The sequence below is a fragment of the Cherax quadricarinatus genome, chromosome 32 (assembly GCF_038502225.1).
Source record: "Cherax quadricarinatus isolate ZL_2023a chromosome 32, ASM3850222v1, whole genome shotgun sequence".
In the NCBI taxonomy this organism is placed as follows: domain Eukaryota; kingdom Metazoa; phylum Arthropoda; class Malacostraca; order Decapoda; family Parastacidae; genus Cherax; species Cherax quadricarinatus.
This window is the reverse complement of record NC_091323.1, coordinates 5,849,374-5,871,954: the sequence shown is the minus strand read 5'-3', so window position 1 is coordinate 5,871,954 and position 22,581 is coordinate 5,849,374. Positions and strand designations below refer to the sequence as shown.

General features: G+C 42.4%; 1 protein-coding gene across 7 annotated transcripts in view; it reads right to left on the bottom strand.

The window, feature by feature from the left end:
* The window catches only part of LOC128690175 (bestrophin-2a), a 172,752-nt gene that overhangs the window by 122,105 nt on the left and 28,066 nt on the right, over positions 1-22,581 (bottom strand). For 5 of the 7 annotated variants that reach the window (XM_070090425.1, XM_070090431.1, XM_070090428.1 and 2 more), the window contains one exon: positions 1,638-1,849. The exons of the other annotated variants lie outside the window; for them this stretch is intronic. Coding sequence is in view for 1 of the 5 variants with exons in the window: in XM_070090431.1 (XP_069946532.1) it covers positions 1,638-1,705 (68 nt within the window). In the remaining 4 variants the exon portion in view is untranslated. The remainder of the gene's footprint in view (positions 1-1,637; positions 1,850-22,581) is intronic. 7 annotated transcript variants of the gene reach the window in all.

The following is a 22,581-nucleotide window of genomic DNA, read 5'->3' as shown; positions in this document are numbered from 1 at the left end:
GTTAAACCGGACCAAAGACCAGCCAGTTAATAAACCGAATCAAAGACCAGTCAGTTAATAAACCGGATCAAAGACCAGTCAGTTAATAAACAGGACCAAACACCAGTCAGTTAATAAACCGGACCAAAGACCAGTCAGTTAATAAACCGGACCAAAGACCAGTCAGTTAATAAACCGGACCAAAGACCAGTCAGTTAATAAACCAGACCAAAGACCAATCAGTTAATAAACCAGACCAAAGATCATTCAGTTAATAAATAAAATAAAACACAAAATAAACCATCCAGTCAGTAACCTTCAAACATCAATATGCAATTAATACATCATTAATGAACAAGAGAGAGAAAGAGAAGAAGAAAACGAAGAAAAACAGAGGAAATGAAGAAAAGAGAAAAAACATTACGAACACAGGTAATAAATGGCCTGTGAGTCCTGGTGGTGATGAGAAATGGAACAGACAAACTCAGCAGTAGACTATAATGTATATTTTGTCTTCACCCACTATGTACAAAAATGTACACTATGTACAGATGGAATAATAAGTGTACACGCCGGTGACAGATGATAAAGCATAAACCAGAGAGAGAGAGAGAGAGAGAGAGAGAGCACCGTGCTCAACCAGCTGGTAGGCAAGTCTGGCAAATGCTGACCGCAAGTGAACCATATTGTCTCAGCACTTGGCAGGCTTGCCTGTGATTGGTCAATGAACCAAGGGACTGATTTAACGACGGGTACCCATTCATCGTTAAACCCTTAGCACCTGGTATGCTGGTTGGGAGGCAGCCTATATGGGAGTGTGATATATGCTGAATAAATTGTAACATATTTTGTATGCCACAGAAGATGAGGAAAAGATAAAGAAAAGATGAAAAAGAGGAAAAGAAAAGGAAACAAGAAAAAAGATGAAAGGAAAAGAAGGAAGAAGAAAAGAAAAAGATGATGGAAAAGAATAAGAAAAATGAAAAGAACAAGAAGGAAAACACAAGATAAAAGAAGAAAAGAAGAGGAAGATGAAGACAAGACGAAGAAGAAAAGTAAACTAAGAAGAAAAAGAAATCAAGGACAAAATGAAGAAAATAAGAAAATGATGAAAATGAGGAAGAAAAGAAAAAGAAGAAAAGATAAAGAAAAGGAGGAAGAATGAAGGATAACAATAACACCAACAAATTAATAATAATGATATTATTAGTTAAGGAGAAAATATATTATTAAAAGAAAGCAGTGCAAATAAAAGTCAGGACACACACTTTATGTGAGTAAATATTGAGAGAGAGAAGGAGAGAGAGAGAGAGAGGAGGAAAGAGAGAGAGAGAGGGGGGGAACAGAGAGGAGGAGAGAGAGAGAGAGGAGAAGGAGAGAGAGAGGAGGAGGAGGAGAGAGAGAGGAGGAGAGAGAGAGAGAGAGAGAGAGAGAGAGAGAGAGAGAGAGAGAGGGGGGAGAGGAGAGAGGAGGAGAGAGAGGGGGGAACAGAGAGAAGGAGAGAGAGAGAGAGGAGAAGAGAGAGAGAGGAGAGGAGGAGGAGGACAGAGAGAGAGAGAGAGAGAGAGAGAGAGAGAGAGAGAGAGAGAGAGAGAGAGAGAGAGAGAGAGAGAGAGAGAGAGAGAGAGAGGATCACCTTGTTAATTAATATTACCCACCTGAAGAGGAGACGAACGAAGGAGATAAAGCCACACTCGGTAACACTACTGGAGTAATGAACCACCATTGTTGTCACCTCACAAACATTAATGATCTAGATCCTCCCAGCTACCGTTTTTGTAAAATCAACCTTCAAGTTGTTTAACCCAGCCGTAGGCCTACACCAAACTTATATATTCACACAGGTGACTGTTCGTCTTTTTACAGTAATCTGAAAAAGGAATTTTAACCATTATTTTCCGAAATGACAACCGCTGTTGATAATCGTTATAACGCACAGTTACCGTAATTACCACTACGTAACAAACACTAAAATATCTGACGTACGATACTTGAATTACGAGAACTGTTAACCTAGTTTACATATTATATTATTATGATTATTATTGCTAGTAATTATTAATATTACTATTAGTAGTAGTAGTAGTAATTATTATTAGTAGTAGTAGCAATTATTATTATTAGTAGTAGTAATTATTATTATTAGTAGTAGTAGTTATTATTATTAGTAGTAGTAGTAGTAGTAGTTATTATTAGTAGTAGTAGTAATTATTAGTAGTAGTAGTAGTAATTATTATTATTAGTAGTAGTAGTTATTATTATTATTAGTAGTAGTAGTTATTATTATTAGTAGTAGTAATTATTATTATTAGTAGTAATTATTATTATTAGTAGTAGTAGTTATTATTATTATTAGTAGTAGTAGTAATTATTATTAGTAGTAGTAATTATTATTATTATTAGTAGTAGTTATTATTATTATTAGTAATTATTTTTAGTAGTAGTTATTATGATTAGTAGTAGTAGTAATTATTATTATTAGTAGTAGTAGTAGTTATTATTAGTAGTAGTAGTAATTATTATTAGTAGTAGTAGTTATTATTATTAGTAGTAGTAGTAATTATTATTAGTAGTAGTAATTATTATTATTAGTAGTAGTAGTTATTATTATTATTAGTAATTATTTTTAGTAGTAGTTATTATGATTAGTAGTAGTAGTAATTATTATTATTAGTAGTAGTAGTAGTTATTATTAGTAGTAGTAGTAATTATTATTAGTAGTAGTAGTTATTATTATTAGTAGTAGTAGTAATTATTATTAGTAGTAGTTATTATTATTATTAGTAGTAGTAATTATTATTATTATTAGTAGTAGTAGTTATTATTATTAGTAGTAGTAATTATTATTATTAGTAGTAGTAGTTATTATTATTATTAGTAGTAGTAGTAATTATTATTATTATTATTAGTAGTAGTAGTTATTATTATTATTAGTAGTAATTATTATTAGTAGTAGTAGTTATTATGAGTAGTAGTAGCAGTAATTATTATTATTATTATTATTAGTAGTAGTTATTATTATTAGTAGTAATTATTATTATTAGTAGTAGTAGTTATTATTATTATTAGTAGTAATTATTATTATTAGTAGTAGTAGTAGTAGTTATTATTTATTATTTTTATTTATTATTATTATTTTAAGCAAAACTAAGCGCTAAACCCACAAGGTTCATGCAGTTAGACTATATCAACAATTTCCGACTCTGTGTTACTTTCTAAACTTTTTTTTGTCGACAATGAAAATCGATAATGAATGACGTATGTGACCAGGTGTGTTATCGTGGTTACGCCGACCTGCCAACTACTAGCACCAACAGTCTGACTGACCAGGCAGTTAGCACCAAAGTTTACTGTAATCCCAATTTTAATGAAGTATTTTTTGACTAGTGAACTGGTTATATGTAGCCTTTCTGACCCTCGTTTAGTGGATAACCATTAAACCGAATTGACCGATCAGCGTAAAGGGTTTAAGTCGCCAGATGATCCCATTTGTTCTAGGGTGTTGTAGCACCTCAAATTTATATCTAAATAACAATTACATTATTACATCTTCGCTGTAATAATGTAATATATGTATTAATAAATAAATGGAATGTTGGGCAACAGAGGGACAGGAAGTGTGACGTGTCTGTTGTCTGTGTTTAGCTGTGTCCTGGGTGTTGATGTGTCTCTGACCTCAGTGGTGCTGCTGAGTTCTCAAGTGGTTAACACAACAGCCACTGGTGATCCAAGCTTGGTGGGTTACTAGGACTCAGGGATACACATCAGCCACTGGTGATCCAAGCTTGGTGGGTTACTAGGACTCAGGGATACACATCAGCCACTGGTGATCCAAGCTTGGTGGGTTACTAGGACTCAGAGATACACATCAGCCACTGGTGATCCAAGCTTGGTGAGTCACTAGGACTCAGGGATACACACCAACCACTGGTGATCCAAGCTTGGTGGGTCACTAGGACACAGGGATACACACCAACCACTGGTGATCCAAGCTTGGTGGGTCACTAGGACTCAGGGATACACATCAACCACTAGTGATCCAAGCTTGGTGGGTCACTAGAGCTCAGGGATACACATCAACCACTGGTGATCCAAGCTTGGTGGGTCACTAGGACTCAGGGATGTACATCAACCACTGGTGATTCAAGCTTGGCGGGTCACTAGGACTCAGGGATACACACCAACCACTGGTGATCCAAACTTGGTGAGTCACTAGGACTCAGGGATACACACCAACCACTGGTGATTCAAGCTTGGTGGGTCACTAGGACTCAGGGATACACATCAACCACTGGTGATTCAAGTTTGGTTGGCGGGTCACTAGAACTCAAGGATACACATCAACCACTGGTGATCCAAGCTTGGTGGGTCACTAGGACTCAGGGATACACATCAACCACTGGTGATCCAAGCTTGGTGGGTCACTAGGACTCAGGGATACACATCAACCACTAGTGATCCAAGCTTGGTGGGTCACTAGAGCTCAGGGATACACATCAACCACTGGTGATCCAAGCTTGGAGAGGTCACTAGGACTCAGGGATGTACATCAACCACTGGTGATTCAAGCTTGGCGGGTCACTAGGACTCAGGGATACACACCAACCACTGGTGATCCAAACTTGGTGAGTCACTAGGACTCAGGGATACACATCAACCACTGGTGATCCAAGCTTGGTGGGTCACTAGGACTCAGGGATGTACATCAATCACTGGTGATTCAAGCTTGGTGGGTCACTAGAACTCAGGGATACACACCAACCACTAGTGATCCAAGCTTGGCGGGTCACTAGGGCTCAGGGATACACACCAACCACTGGTGATTCAAGCTTGGTGGGTCACTAGGATTCAGGGATACGCACCAACCACTGGTGATCCAAGCTTGGCGGGTCACTAGGACTCAGGGATACACACCAACCACTGGTGATTCAAGCTTGGTGGGTCACTAGGACTCAGGGATACACATCAACTACTGGTGATTCAAGTTTGGTTGGAGGGTCACTAGAACTCAGGGATACACATCAACCACTGGTGATCCAAGCTTGGTGGGTCACTAGGACTCAGGGATACACATCAACCACTGGTGATCCAAGCTTGGTGGGTCACTAGGACTCAGGGATACACATCAACCACTGGTGATCCAAGCTTGGTGTGTCACTAGGACTCAGGGATACACATCAACCACTGGTGATTCAAGCTTGGTGGGTCACTAGGACTCAGGGATACACATCAACCACTGGTGATCCAAGCTTGGTGGGTCACTAGGACTCAGGGATACACATCAACCACTGGTGATCCAAGCTTGGTGGGTCACTAGGACTCAGGGATACACATCAACCACTGGTGATTCAAGCTTGGCGGGTCACTAGAACTCAGGGATGCACGAGTCGTGTCATCACTGTGGATGTGTCCAGCAGTTCCAGAGAAATTACGCCAAGAGTCTGTGAATTTTCTCTTACGTCAGATAAACCTAGACACGTATGTCCATAAATGGAGCCAGCTGGCCGAGTAGTTAGCGCACTGGCCTCTGAGTTTTAGTGTTCTCCTGCCATGGGTTCAAACCCCACCCGTTCTGTGATTTGGAGTGAATAGAGTCTTCATGAAGCTGTTATTACAACAGAGGTGGTGGACAAGTTTCAAGATCTAGATATTCACGTAAAACATGGTATAACGGTAACGTTTAGAGATGTTTGACAGCGGTATACCTGGGTCACATTCACGTATGCTGCGTTGTGCCGCTCCGGGCTAGAAAGTGGTTGTTGGAGGATGACTTCTGATAAATATGGTAGGGTTTATGTCGTCCAGCAAGGAAAGTGGTTGTCTGGCCATTCCAGCTGTCAGCAGCATATTTCATGTCAGTTCTGATCCTCATGTCTTGTAATATTAACAGGTGTAACTCTAAAGACATGTACTTTACCTCTGTCACCAGTCTCGTCCAAAACATTTGTACTTTCTCCAGCATTTTGACGTACTTTATCAGATGTGGATGTCGTACTGGTGCTGTGAAGTCCACGGACGACCTGACCACACCTCTACATCGTCCTGAATGACGACTCCTTGAAATTCACTAAAGGTACCCCTTTCTTCAGCAGCTGTTCAGTTGATGTTTCGCTCAGTGTACATGCAGATTCAGAGGTGCGTTTGTATCTCTCTCTCTCTCTCTCTCTCTCTCTATCTCTCTCTCTCTCTCTCTCTCTCTCTCTGTATATGACTTTATTGAAGCGACACCTATTAGTCATGTCATTATAAAGACAAAACAGATTACAGTCATATTATCCAGGAAATACAGGTTGCAGTAATGTTATACAGGCAAGACAGGTTAGAGTCATGTCTTTATATAGGCAACACACGTTAGTCATATTACTCAGGCAACACACGTTAGTCATATTACTCAGGCAACACACGTTAGTCATATTACTCAGGCAACACACGTTAGTCATATTACTCAGGCAACACACGTTAGTCATATTACTCAAGCAACACACGTTAGTCATATTACTCAGGCAACACACGTTAGTCATATTACTCAGGAAACACACGTTAGTCGTATTACTCAGGCAACACACGTTAGTCATATTACTCAGGCAACACACGTTAGTCATATTACTCAGGCAACACACGTTAGTCATATTACTCAGGCAACACACGTTAGTCGTATTACTCAGGCAACACAGGTTAGTCATATTACTCAGGCAACACAAGTTAGTCATATTACTCAGGCAACACAGGTTAGTCATATTACTCAGGCAACACAGGTTAGTCATATTACTCAGGCAACACACGTTAGTCATATTACTCAGGCAACACACGTTAGTCATATTACTCAGGCAACACACGTTAGTCATATTACTCAGGCAATACACGTTAGTCATATTACTCATGCAACACAGGTTAGTCATATTACTCAGGCAACATAGGTTAGTCATATTACTCAGGCAACACAGGTTACAGTCATATTAATCAGGCAACACAGGTTACAGTCATATTAATCAGGCAACACAGGCTGCAGTCATATTAATCAGATAACACACAGTCATATTAATCAGGCAACACGGGATATAGACATGCTATTATCCAGGATACAGATGTTACAGGTTTGTTATTATACAGGCAACACAGATTACACTCATGTTATTATACAGGCATTTCTGGGTATAATTATGTTATACTGGAAACACAGGTTACAGTCGTATAAGCAAATAACCCGCATATAGGAGAGAGGAGCTTATGACGACGTTTCGGGCAGACTTGGACCCATTTACAAAGTCACACTAACAGAAAGGAGACTAGAAGGCAGCTCTTTTTCTGTTATGTCAAGGATCACAGTCATCCTATTTACTGGTCTTCTGCTAAAACTGTCTACCCTACTTCTCACTTTCACAGTCACCGTCTGGTTGAATCCTCCCTTTTTTTTTTTTTTTTTTTTTTATTCACCGGTATTCTCCCGGCCCGGGTCTTTTCCAAGTAGTGGTGACCCGGCCTTGGCTCCCTATCTGGGGAGTGTCTCGAGACTTAAGTCTCCCATGGGAGGAGGTACAAGTACCTCCTCATCTTTGGGACCAAGTGTCCCCAGGCCTAGCCACATTCCCCGCCCTCACGGGGCTCGTAGGGAGAAGCTAAGCCTCTGGTCTGCCATCTACCCCGCCTCAAAGGGGCTCGTGGGGATGGCAGTCTTATGAGCTGCAGATGGTAGCAAGCTCAGGGATAAAAATCCTCCCTTATGCACAACTTTCCTTGTATGAATCTTAGTCGTGGCTTCGTCTCTGTAGATGCCTTCCTCTCCCACTACATTGTAAAATGCTTCACATTTCAGAACTCCCGTGACTTAACCTGATTCTCTTTTCCCTTCTCCCTCTTCCCCTTTCTTCTTTCCTCTTTCTTCGGGGTTTCTTTCTTCTGTATTGGATGTTTGGTTCTTTATTTTATCCCTCCATTTCCCTGTGTTTTTGTTAATACCATTTGTGGGCCCCTAGCTCTCAGTGCTCCTCTTTGTGGGCCCCTATCTCTCAGTGCTGCTCTTTGTGGGCCCTTATCTCTCAGTGCTGCTCTTTGTGGAGCACTAGCTCTTCTGCAATACTCCTCTTTGTGGGCCCCTAGCTCTCCTGTAGTGCTTCTGTTTGTGGGCCCCTAGCTCTCCTGTAGTGCTTCTGTTTGTGGGCCCCTAGCTCTCCTGTAGTGCTTCTGTTTGTGGGCCCCTAGCTCTCCTGTAGTGCTTCTGTTTGTGGGCCCCTAGCTCTCCTGTAGTGCTTCTGTTTGTGGGCCCCTAGCTGTCCTGTAGTGCTTCTGTTTGTGGGCCCCTAGCTGTCCTGTAGTGCTTCTGTTTGTGGGCCCCTAGCTCTCCTGTAGTGCTTCTGTTTGTGGGCCCCTAGCTGTCCTGTAGTGCTTCTGTTTGTGGGCCCCTAGCTGTCCTGTAGTGTTTCTGTTTGTGGGCCCCTAGCTCTCCTGTAGTGCTCCTGTTTGTGAGCCACTAGCAAAGGCGTCGTAACGGGGGTCGGGGGGGGCCGTCCCGGGTGACACCATTTAGGGGGTGACACCGTAGAGCCTCTAAAGAAGGTGCCACTAATGCCCAAAACAGTGCTGCACCAACACAAGAGAAGAATCCTTCGTTTCTATATAGCCTATCATATGATTACAGAATACAAATAAGCCTAAATAGGGAAAATAACTGATTTTCATGATGTGATAGATGGTTTTGCAGGACTGAAGGCAAGGAAATGTAAGATCAGATTCACTCAGATGGTTTTGCAGGACTGAAGGCAAGGAAATGTAAGATCAGATTCACTCAGATGGTTTTGCAGGACTGAAGGCAAGGAAATGTAAGATCAGATTCACTCAGATGGTTTTGCAGGACTGAAGGCAAGGAAATGTAAGATCAGATTCACTCAGATGGTTTTGCAGGACTGAAGGCAAGGAAATGTAAGATCAGATTCACTCAGATGGTTTTGCAGGACTGAAGGCAAGGAAATGTAAGATCAGATTCACTCAGATGTTACCTGTACTCAAGTTTAAAGAGGAACTAGTGTTTCTCTGATGTTGCAATGTTTTCCTTCATTTTGCAAGTGTTTTTTTTTTTTGCATTGTTGAAGAGGAATAAATGCAGGATGTGTAGGTGTACTCACAGTGGTATTTGACTTTATGTTTCCTCAATATTACTACCATTATTTATTTTATCATTAATAAAGTTGAGAAGTATTCTCCTGTTTAATTTATGGCCCTTAAACGTTCTCACTGTTAAACATTTGTCACTGGTCATGCAGCAGTGATGTAACTGGTTATGCAGCAGTGATGTAACTGGTTATGCAGCAGTGATGTAACTGGTTATGCAGCAGTGATGTAACTGGTCATGCAGCAGTGATGTAACTGGTCATGCAGCAGTGATGTAACTGGTCATGCAGCAGTGATGTAACTGGTCATGCAGCAGTGATGTAACTGGTCATGCAGCAGTGATGTAACTGGTCATGCAGCAGTGATATAACTGCAGTTTACCCCACCATCCCCAATCCTTGAATTTCATGAAGGTGACACCAACTCTAGCGACCCCTCTGGTCACCAGCTCTCCTGTAGTGCTCCTGTTTGTGGGCCACTAGCTCTCCTGTAGTGCTCCTGTTTGTGGGCCACCAGCTCTCCTGTAGTGCTCCTGTTTGTGGGCCACTAGCTCTCCTGTAGTGCTCCTGTTTGTGGGCCACTAGCTCTCCTGTAGTGCTCCTGTTTGTGGGCCACTAGCTATCCTGTAGTGCTCCTGTTTCTGGGCCACTAGCTATCCTGTAGTGCTCCTGTTTGTGGGCCACTAGCTATCCTGTAGTGCTCCTGTTTGTGGGCCACTAGCTATCCTGTAGTGCTCCTGTTTGTGGGCCACTAGCTATCCTGTAGTGCTCCTGTTTGTGGGCCACTAGCTATCCTGTAGTGCTCCTGTTTGTGGGCCACTAGCTCTCCTGTAGTGCTCCTGTTTGTGGGCCACTAGCTCTCCTGTAGTGCTCCTGTTTGTGAGCCACTAGCTCTCCTGTAGTGCTCCTGTTTGTGGGCCACTAGCTATCCTGTAGTGCTCCTGTTTGTGGGCCACTAGCTCTCCTGTAGTGCTCCTGTTTGTGGGCCACTAGCTCTCCTGTAGTGCTCCTGTTTGTGGGCCACCAGCTCTCCTGTAGTGCTCCTGTTTGTGGGCCACTAGCTCTCCTGTAGTGCTCCTGTTTGTGGGCCACTAGCTATCCTGTAGTGCTCCTGTTTGTGGGCCACCAGCTCTCCTGTAGTGCTCCTGTTTGTGGGCCACTAGCTCTCCTGTAGTGCTCCTGTTTGTGGGCCACTAGCTATCCTGTAGTGCTCCTTTTTGTGGGCCACTAGCTATCCTGTAGTGCTCCTGTTTGTGGGCCACTAGCTCTCCTGTAGTGCTCCTGTTTGTGGGCCACTAGCTATCCTGTAGTGCTCCTGTTTGTGGGCCCCTATCTCTCCTGCAGTGCTCCTTTTTGTGGGCCCCTAGCTCTCCTGTAGTGCTCCTGTTTGTGGGCCACTAGCTATCCTGTAGTGCTCCTGTTTGTGGGCCCCTATCTCTCCTGCAGTGCTCCTTTTTGTGGGCCCCTAGCTCTCCTGCAGTGCTCCTTTTTGTGGGCCCCTAGCTCTCCTGCAGTACTCCTTTTTGTGGGCCCCTGTCTCTCCTGCAGTGCTCCTCTTTGTGGGCCCATAGTTCTCAGTGCTTCTCTTTGTGGGCCCCTAGCTTTCCTGCAGTGCTCCTTTTTGTGGGCCCCTAGCTCTCCTGCGGTGCTCCTTTTTGTGGGCCCCTAGCTCTCCTGCAGTGCTCCTCTTTGTAAGCCCTAGCTCTCCTGCAGTGTTCCTTGTTGTGGGCCCCTAGCTTTCCTGCAGTGCTCCTGTTTGTGGGCCCCTAGCTCTCCTGCAGTGCTCCTCTTTGTAGGCCCCTATCTCTCCTGCAGTGCTCCTCTTTGTGGGCCCATTTTTCTCAGTGCTTGTCTTTGTGGGCCTCTAGCTCTCCTGTAGTGCTCCTCTTTGTAGGCCCCTAGCTATCCTGCAGTGCTCGTCTTTGTGGGCCCCTAGGTCTCCTGCAGTGCTCTTTGTGGGCCCCTAACTCTCCTGCAGTGCTCTTCTTTGTTGGCCCCTCGCTCTTCTGTAGTGCTCCTCTTTATTGGCCCCAAGATCTCCTGCAGTGTTCTTTGTGGGACCCTAGCTCTCCTGTAGTTCTCCTCTTTGTGGGCCCCTATCTCTCCTGTAGTGCTCTTTGTGGGCCCCTAGTTTTCAGTGCTTCTCTTTGTGGGCCCCTAGCTCTCCTGCAGTGCTCCTCTTTATGGGCCCCTAGCTCTTCTGCAGTGCTCCTCTTTGTTGGCCCCTAGCTCTTCTGCAGTGCTCCTCTTTGTGGGCCCCTGGCTCTCCTGCAGTGCTTCACTTTGCGGGCCCCTGGCTCTCCTGCAGTGTTTCTCTTTGCGGGCCTCTAGCTCTCCTGCAGTGTCCCTCTTCCTTGAACTTTGACTCCACCACTACTAGTACTGCTACTACTACTACACCTACTACTACCACCACTACTACTACTACACCTACTACTACCACTACTACTACTACACCTATTACTACCACCACTACTACCACCACTACTACTACCGTCACTACTACTACCGTCACTACTACTACCACTACCACTATTACTGCTACCACTGTCACTATTACTACTACTGCTACTACCACTACTTCCACCACCACTATTTCTACCACCACTACTACTACCGTCACTACTACTACCGTCACTACTACTACCACTACCACTATTACTGCTACCACTGTCACTATTACTACTACTGCTACTACCACTACTCCCAACACCACTATTTCTACCACCACTACTTCTACCACTACTACTATTACCACTCTTGCTACCACTCTATGACTACCACCGCTACTACTACTACTGCTACTTCTACTACCACCACCATTACTACTACTACTACCACTGCTACTACTTCTCCTGTCCCGTCACTGTCTGCCGGACTGTATATACTCCCTCCTCTCTCTTTCGTTAGACTGTAAATGGACCAAGTAGGACCGAAACATCGTCGTAAGCTCCTCTCTCCTATGTGTGGGTTATTTGTGCCTAGTTCTAGACACGGTATTGGGCCTTTGTGTTAGTCAAATCCAGGCAACACTGGTTGCAATCATGTTATCCAGGCAACACTGGTTGCAGTCATTTTATCCAGGCAACACTGGTTGCAATCATGTTATCCAGGCAACACAGGTTATGGTCATGTTATACAGGCAACACAAGTTAGTCATGTTAGACAGGCTACACAAGTTAGTCATGTTAGACAGGCTAAACAAGTTACTCATGTTAGATAGGCTACACAAGTTAGTCATGTTAGACAGGCAACACAAGTTTGTCATGTTAGACAGGCAACACAAGTTAGTCATGTTAGACAGGCAACACAAGTTAGTCATGTTAGACAGGCAACACAAGTTAGTCATGTTAGACAGGCAACACAAATAATTCATGTTAGACAGCAACACAAATAAGTCCTGTTAGACAGGCAACACAAGTTAGTCATGTTAGACAGGCAACACAAGTTAGTCATGTTAGACAGGCAACACAAGTTAGTCATGTTAGACAGGCAACACAAGTTAGTCATGTTAGACAGGCAACACAAGTTAGTCATATTAGACAGGCAACACAAGTTAGTCATGTTAGACAGGCAACACAAATAAGTCATGTTAGACAGGCAACACAAATAAGTCGTGTTAGACAGGCAACACAAGTTAGTCATGTTAGACAGGCAACACAAGTTAGTCATGTTAGACAGGCAACGCAAGTTAGTCATGTTAGACAGGCAACACAAGTTAGTCATGTTAGACAGGCAACACAAATAAGTCATGTTAGACAGGCAACACAAGTTAGTCATGTTAGACAGGCAACACAAGTTAGTCATGTTAGACAGGCAACACAAGTTAGTCATGTTAGACAGGCAACACAAGTTAGTCATGTTAGACAAGCAACACTAGTTAGTCATGTTAGACAGGCAACACAAGTTAGTCATGTTAGACAGGCTACACAAATAAGTCATGTTAGACAGGCAACACAAGTTAGTCATGTTAGACAGGCAACACAAGTTAGTCATGTTAGACAGGCAACAGAAGTTAGTCATGTTAGACAGGCAACACAAGTTAGTCATGTTAGACAGGCAACACAAGTTAGTCATGTTAGACAGGCAACACAAGTTAGTCATGTTAGACAGGCAACACAAGTTAGTCATGTTAGACAGGCAACACAAGTTAGTCATGTTAGACAGGCAACACAAGTTAGTCATGTTAGACAGGCAACACAAATAAGTCATGTTAGACAGGAAACACAAGTTACAATTATTTTTGAGTTTTTTATCAAAACATTTAAATCTGATGATTAATATTTCCTGTATTTAAATGGAATGGTTGGAAGGATAATCAGGTTTAAAGCCTATCCACTACACCATACTCATTAAGGCACTTAATCTGTCCTAAAGTCGGGCTCTTAATAAAAGAACTGAGGGCGGCGGCGGCGGCGGCGGCCATGAGATGAAACGCGACCCTGGCAGAGACATATCGGAGTTCAGTTGGTGCATTTGGCGTCTTGCCTAATCTGGAGTGATGGTGTGGGTCCTCAGTCCTGCTTCCACTACAACACCTTTCCCACACTGCATAAGTTACTACCTTGACCACGATCACTGTCTTACTGCCTTGACCACCATGGGTACCTTACTGCCTTGACCACGATCACTGTCTTACTGCCTTGACCACCATGGGTACCTTACTGCCTTGACCACCATGGGTACCTTACTGCCTTGACCACCATGGGTACCTTACTGCCTTGACCACCATTGGTACCTTACTGCCGTGATCACCATGGGTGTCTTACTGCCTCGACCCTCATGGTATCCTACTGCCGTAACCACCATGGGTACCTTACTGCCGTGACCACCATGGGTATCTTACCGCCGTGACCACCTTTGGGTATCTTACTGACTCGACCACCATGGGTATAAACTGAGAGTTATAAGACTCCCCTGCCGTGAGTTCAAGCCCTCATCCGTTTCCTTACCGTCTTCTAGTCGTAAGTTAAATATTACCGTTGTGGGTCAGCGAGTTGGTGTTTACATTATATAATAACATTGTTCTGCTTAATATCTTAATCTTCAACATCTCGGATTATTTATCAATTGTTGTAGGTGGCATCCTGGGGGACAAGATTAACCTAAATTGTTGTAAAATGTTGTGAATAACCCAGAGCTTTCTATATAGCACGTCGATGACGTCAGCTAGGTGTGTGTCAGCTGTATCATGTACTTGTGGAAATAAAGATAATATTAATGTCTGGGATTGTAGACGAATGGTTCAGAGAACCGACACGTTGTTAAATTAGACACATGTGCAACTCTTTGGTATCTTTATTGAGGAAACGTTTCGCCACACAGTGGCTTCATCAGTCCATACAAAGGAGAATCTTGAAGAGCAGGAGGAGAATGAGGTAATCAGTCCCTCAACCTTGAGTCGATGTGGTCAGTCCATCAATTTTGAATAGAATACGGCATATGAGCGGAGAAGCAGCATATAAACCGTATGGCAGGAGAGGTGCAGCAGTCATAGGTGATGTCACATTTGTTAGGCAACACAATTGGACAAATATGACACCACCTACGACTGCTGCACCTCTCCTGCCATACGGTTTATAAACTACTTCTCCGCTCATATGCCGTCTTCTATTCAAGATTGATGGACTGACCACATCGACTCAAGGTTGAGGGACTGATTACCTCATTCTCCTCCTGTTCTTCAAGTTTATCCTTTGTATGGACTGATGAAGCCACTGTGTGGCGAAACATTTCCTCAATAGAGATACCCAAGAGTTGCACATGTGTCTAATTTAACAATGTCTGGGATGCTGACTTGGTCAATACTTAGTTGGTCGGTGTCAGCACGTGAGGAAAATGTTTGTGGAATTAGAGTTGGTGTCAAGTTCAGAGGAAAAGGACCTTTAAGACTGACGGAGCTTGCCTAGTTCACTTGTCCTACGAGAGAGAGAGAGAGAGAGAGAGAGAGAGAGAGAGAGAGAGAGAGAGAGAGAGAGAGAGAATGAAAATGAATGAATCAATCAATTAGTCAGAAGAAAAAAAGTCTGCGATTAATATGCAATGTAGAATTAATACTGAAAGAGTTACAGAAAGTAAAGATTACAGGTAAAGTGTTTTGCAGGTGTTTACACTGAAGCGTGCAAGTGTAGTGCAGGTGTTTACACTGAAACGTGCAAGTGTAGTGCAGGTGTTTACACTGAAGCGTGCAAGTGTAGTGCAGGTGTTTACACTGAAACGTGCAAGTGTAGTGCAGGTGTTTACACTGAAACGTGCAAGTGTAGTGCAGGTGTTTACACTGAAACATGCAAGTGTAATGCAGGTGTTTACACTGAAGCGTGCAAGTGTAGTGCAGGTGTTTACACTGAAACGTGCAAGTGTAGTGCAGGTGTTTACACTGAAACGTGCAAGTGTAGTGCAGGTGTTTACACTGAAACGTGCAAGTGTAGTGCAGGTGTTTACACTGAAGCGTGCAAGTGTAGTGCAGGTGTTTACACTGAAACGTGCAAGTGTAGTGCAGGTGTTTAAACTGAAACGTGCAAGTGTAGTGCAGGTGTTTACACTGAAACGTGCAAGTGTAATGCAGGTGTTTACACTGAAGCGTGCAAGTGTAGTGCAGGTGTTTACACTGAAACGTGCAAGTGTAGTGCAGGTGTTTACACTGAAACGTGCAAGTGTAGTGCAGGTGTTTACACTGAAACGTGCAAGTGTAATGCAGGTGTTTACACTGAAACGTGCAAGTGTAGTGCAGGTGTTTACACTGAAACGTGCAAGTGTAGAGCAGGTGTTTACACTGAAGCGTGCAAGTGTAGTGCAGGTGTTTACACTGAAGCGTGCAAGTGTAGTGCAGGTGTTTACACTGAAGCGTGCAAGTGTAGTGCAGGTGTTTACACTGAAGCAAGTGTAGTGCAGGTGTTTACACTGAAGCGTGCAAGTGTAGTGCAGGTGTTTACACTGAAACGTGCAAGTGTAGTGCAGGTGTTTACACTGAAACGTGCAAGTGTAGTGCAGGTGTTTACACTGAAACGTGCAAGTGACTTACGAAAAGGCACGTGAAAGGGTGGATAAGGTATAAAAGTGACAGATTGTGCCAACGTATGGATTATTAAGTAATTTTCAAAATAAAGCACTGTAGAGTTTGACGAGAATAAGGAATTACAAGATAATGGACCTGATAAGAAGCGAAAACTGTCACAGTGAATCTTCGCAGAGATTGATAGAGAAGTTAAGTAGAGAAGTTTGGTAGGATATGTAACAGAAAGTATTTAAAAGCGAACATAGGAAAGAACATGATGAAGAAAGTACCAAAATGTTTAGGTAATGAACGATTGAATATCAGATTGGAAAGAACATAAAACAGAAGTTTTATTGTAAGTAGGTCTACTGGCCCATGCTAGGCAGGTCCAAGTCTAACCCACTTAAGAAGGAAGTGAATGTGTTACAGATGGGTCTGTGAAAGATGAAGTGAATCAGGATGAGTTGCAATGAGATGAGTAAACAAGTGACTGCGATAAAAGGGGGGATAGTGAGTGTGATTTCGTGAGTAAGCATGTGTTTGTGTGAATGAATTAATAGATGAATGAGTGATTGTGTGTTTAAGTGACGTATTGAGTGCATGAGTAAGTTTGTGAGTGAGTTCATAAATGAATAATAAGTGAGTAAGGTGACTGGTGTAAAATTCTCTCAGAGAAATGTTATGAGATGAATCTATTATCTTGACGAATTTTCAGCCTTAATAATCTATGAATATACAGCCAGCTCAGTTTCTCAGTAAGTTAATCAGCCATCCAGTCAGTCAGGCAAACAGTCAGTCATTCAGTCATTCGGTTAGTAAACCTATCACTTAGTTGATGTTCACGCTGCAAAAAATCAGACGAAGTAAACATCTCAGCTGATTCACGGGGTATAATATGGTCACAGCAGTATCTGGCTTTTGTCTGAACGCGGAAGTCAGAAGAGGTGCCCTGGTACGTCATAGAGTCATTGGCTTCTAGACCAGCACGTGCCCTCAGACATACACTCTTGCCCCAACTCCTCCACAGCCCCGACGCCACTGAGTGAGTCTTATGCCAGACACTTGTGTTAGAGTTTGTTCCCACCAACTAAATGGGTAACCACAAAAGAATCTCGCACTGGGATCACCACAGTGAGCCAGTGGTCGTTGCTGCCCTGGTCCAAAATAGAGGCATCACCTACCCTGCTATCACGTTAGCTCACTATTGCGTTTCCTTAAACACGCGGCCTTACCACACCTTATCCATACAGTCGCCTCGGGTCATTTTTTCTAGCGATTGTTTAATATCTTCATTATGCACCAAATACCCATAGTGAAGGCGGTAATCAGATTACAGACACACACAATGGGTCCAAGAACTGGGCCGAAAAGTTATGATAGCTGACCAAGTTAGTGGTAACAATCTTTTTTACGATAACCATTCATATTCTGACGACCACATAGTCACACAGACAGCCTTGTGTTAGTCGTATCTGGGAGAAACGAACAATGCAGAAAACTCCAGCTTAAGTAGACTGATCAAACAGAAGGAAGAAGGGAGTGTGTACCTCTGGCATTCCTGTTAAATTAGAGAGTCGAGCGAGGTAGAGAGTGGCGATCGAGAGACAAAAGTAAGTGCCAACTACCTCCTACACTAGCTAGTGAAGCCAACGCGTCGCCTCGGGTAAATATTTGGCAATAAGTCAGCTTGAACGCACTCTTGAAGACCGGAGCTTTGATGCCGGTGAGGGGATCTTGATCTGAGGAAATGGACCTATCTTCCCATTCCTAAGATCAAACCTGATTACCTCCCATTCCTCAGGCGTTAAGTGAGCTCTGCTGGTCCATGATAAATAATAATTATTTATTATTATTATTATTATTATTATTATTATTATTATTATTATTATTATTATTATTATTATTATTATTATTATTATTATTATTATTATTATTATTATGCATTATTTTCACAAAATAAAAACTGTAATTTCAAGAGGAGATAGTTAAGGAAATTTATACGGTTTCAACACTATCTTCTACAATTTTGATCGTTCTGGTATTTACGTAAATATTATAATTATTTAACAAATACATGATTATATTTTTAATAATGGATTAACTTGACTCACATTACTGACGGTATACTGAGGTGTAACACTTAGGTGTAATGTAAAGTGTAACACTGATATATAACGCTGAGGTGTTACATGTGTAACACTAGAGGTGTAACACTGAGGTATAACACAAAGGTATAACACTAAGGTGTAACACTAAGGTATAAAAGGGGGCTAATCCTAGAAACTCAATTTTCACTCGGGGCTTGAAGGTCTGATCTCCTCCTAGCAAGGGTGATGGACCATCACTGATCACGTCAGACTTAATTCTAACCTCTCCAGTGGTATATACTCCTTTATTCGACTGAGGAAGTCTGTTAAGCTGGAGAAACATCTCGTACTGAACTTGTGTTTTTCACCAACAGTTATTTTGTATCCCATTCGGGTGCAAGCGCTAAATTATGAGGGGTTAGAGAGAACCTTTGGAGTCGTAATCAATCGGGTTCAATCCAGGGGAGGGGTGGAAAAATCTCATTCCTTGGATCAAGAGACCCTCGCCAGCATCATGAAACTTCCCTTAACAGTCATAAACAGAAGTTTAAAATAATACGTATCCATCAATATACGCTCAGCGGCCACTTTATTAGGTACATATGCAAATATTTAATCAGGCAATCCTTAATGACTAACATCATTCATAGTCATGAGGACCAGTTATTGTTTAAACTAAACATTGTTGGTGCCAGACAGACCTGCTGGTTTGGGTATCTCAAAAACTGCTAATCTGGGATTTTTCCCACTCAACAGTCTCTAGAGTTCATTGAGAATGGTGTGAAAAACACAGAACTTCCAGTGTGGGGCAGGTTTGTGGGCAAAAGCGTCTTAGTAATGAGAGAGGTCAGAGGAGAATCGCCTGACTGGTTCAGGGTGAAAATAAGGCGACAGTAACTCAAATAACAGAGTTACAGCAGTGGTACGTAGAAGAGCATCTCTGAACGCACAACACATCGAACATTGAAGTGGATGGTTTACAGAATCGGAAGACCACACCAGATTCCACTCATTTACAGTGCACACAGGCTCACCAAAACTGGACAATTGAAGACTGGAAAAACGTTGCCTGGTCTGACAAATCGCGATTTCTGCTGCCAAATGCAGATGGTTGGCACAGAATTTGACGTAAACCTTTGAGATGTGGTGGAACTGGAAATGTACAACATGAAAATGCATCAACTGTTGGATCTGAAGCAACTGTGAGATACTATCATGTCAACATGAACCAGCTTCTCTAAGGAATGTTGCAGCACCTTGTTGAGTTAATGTACCAAGAATTCAAACTGTTCTGAAGGGGAAAACAGACCCTTCCCAGTACTATGAGGATGTACCGAATAAAGTAAGAGACCATTGAGTGTCTCTCTCTCTCTCTCTCTCTCTCTCTCTCTCTCTCTCTCTCTCTCTCTCGCTCTCTCTGTCACTCATATATGTGAATAAACTAGAGGGTGGACGAGGGGCTCGAACCATGATCCGTAAATAGACAGTCCCAAGGTCTACCATCTATGCTAACCCAGGCCTCTAATAACAAGCATTCCGAGGTAATACTGTATTATATTCCGTCAGAGGCACCAACTGTAACCCAACTGAACTCTTTCCCTCGACCCAGGAGCTTTAACTGTACATCTATTCTTACCCCTCAATGTCACATAGTATAAGAACTCTTTTTAAGTTGTAATAAACAAATTCAGACGTTTACAGAGAGCGGACGGCACCAACCCTCCACTGTGACATATAATAATAATAATAATAATAATAATAATAATAATAATAATAATAATAATAATAATAATAATAATAATAATAATACTCATAATATTTTTACTACTACTACTACTACTACTAATAATAATAATAATAATAATAATAATAATAATAATATCTTTATTTCTACAAGTACATGTACAAGGCATACAGACCATAGCTGACATCAACAACATACTACTATATAGAAAGTCGCTTGTTATGCTGAGCATTTCCCGCAAATTAGGTCAGTTTTGTCCCAGGATGCGACCCACACCAGTCCACTAACACCCAGGATGCGACCCACACCAGTCCACTAACACCCAGGATGCGACCCACACCAGTCCACTAACACCCAGGATGCGACCCACACCAGTCCACTAACACCCAGGATGCGACCCACACCAGTCCACTAACACCCAGGATGCGACCCACACCAGTCCACTAACACCCAGGATGCGACCCACACCAGTCCACTAACACCCAGGATGCGACCCACACCAGTCCACTAACACCCAGGATGCGACCCACACCAGTCCACTAACACCCAGGAAACCATTTTACTGATGAGAAACATAGACAACCGGTATATAAAAAAAAGCACCCAGTGTTTCTACCCTCGCCAGGAAACGAACCCAGATACTCGTCGTGAAAAGCAAGAGCGATAGCCACCAGGCCACGGGGCACCGTTACATGGTCCAGTGCTTTATACCTCTGCTTTGTCTCAAGGAGAATCCCCCCCCCTACTGTCTGTTGCTAGTTTTACAACATTACATATTCAAATTCAAATTCAAAGTTTATTCTCTATAAGGATTACAATGCTGAGTTTACAGAAATTTGGTTACTGTGTGGTTTACATGTAGTAAAATAGAGATTACAGAGTGTACCACTAGAACGCTTAGCATGGCTAGGCATTTCGGGCAGACTTAGTTTTATTCTTAATTGTAAAAAATTACAAATTATGAGGTAAGTTGGTATTATGGCTAAGTGACTAAATACTAGTTTGTGAGTTTAGCAATGTGAATGCTTTTGTTTTGGCACAGTACATAGTTTCAGTATTGGAGTATCACAGGATTCATTATTTTAAGATTGAGATTAATATTTCTGTTTATGGTCAAATGAGTGAGTGAGTGTAAGTATGAACCACCAGGTGGTATTCATGTAGTTAGTTGACGGGGTGTATCAGGGAGATAAGATGTTTTCTAATGGTAGTTTTGAAGGTGATGAATGTGTCTGCAGTTCTAGAGTTCTCAGATAGGGTATTCCAGATTTTAGGTCCTTTGACATACATTGAATTTTTGTAAAGGTTTAGTCGGACACGGGGAATGTCGTAGAGATATTTGTGTCTGGTGTTATGCCTGTGGGTTCTGTCACAACTATCAAGAAAGCGTTTTAGGTCAAGGTTGATATTAGAGTTTAAGGCCCTGTAGATGTAGATTGCACAGTAGTAAGTGTGGATGTACTGAACAGGGAGTAAGTTTAGGTCTATGAAGAGTGGGGGGGTGTGTTGCCAGGGATGGGATTTAGTGATTATTCTTACTGCAGCTTTTTGTTGGGTTATTATTGGCTTTAGGTGTGTTGCTGCAGTTGATCCCCAAGCACAAATAGCATAGGTGAGGTATGGATAAATAAGTGAGTGGTATAGTGTGAGAAGGCCATTTTGCGGCACGTAGTATCGTATCTTGGAGAGGATCCCAACCGTTTTGGATACTTTTTTGGTTATATGCTGGATATGGGTGCTGAAATTCAGGTTGTTGTCAAGGTATAAGCCTAGGAATTTTCCCCCATTATTTCTGGTAATTAGAGTGTTGTCAATCTTAATGTTAATTTGTGCATCTCCTGCTCTGCTACCAAACATAATATAGTAGGTTTTGTCAGTGTTAAGCGTAAGTTTATTGGCTGTCATCCAAGTCGATATTTTGATCAGCTCCTCATTCACAATGGTGTTGAGGGTGGCAAGATTAGGGTGAGAGATGACATAAGTCGTGTCGTCAGCAAAGAGAATGGGTTTCAGGTGTTGGGATACGTTTGGAAGGTCATTGATGTATATGAGGAAGAGCAGGGGACCAAGGACACTTCCCTGCGGAACTCCAGTATCAAGTGGCCGTGTTGCTGATGCTGTGTCTTTAATGGTGACATACTGATACCTATTAGTAATGTAAGATTTGAAATAAGCAAGCGCATGGCCTCTTATACCGTAATGATCAAGTTTGTGGAGTAGGATGTCGTGGTCTACTGTGTCAAAAGCTTTTCTTAGGTCAATAAAAATTCCTAGTGGATATTCCTTATTTTCCAATGCTGTGTAAAGCAGATCTAGCATTTTTATGATTGCATCATTAGTGCTTTTATTTTTCCTGAATCCAAATTGGCAGGGGTTGAGTATGTTTTGAGCCGTTATAAATGAATACAGTCTCCTGTGCACGAGTTTCTCAAAGATTTTGGATAGCAATGGTAAGTTAGATATTGGCCTATAGTTGTTTAAGTCTGTAGGGTCACCACCTTTATGTATTGGTGTAACCCTTGCCATCTTGAGTAGTTTTGGGAAGGTGCTAGTCTCTAGTGACTTGTTAAAAAGTAATGAAATAGCATGTGAAAGGACATGGGCCGCTCGCTTGTACAGTAATGGTGGGACATGAGACAGATTCCCTGAGTTATTTTTTAGTGACTTAATAAT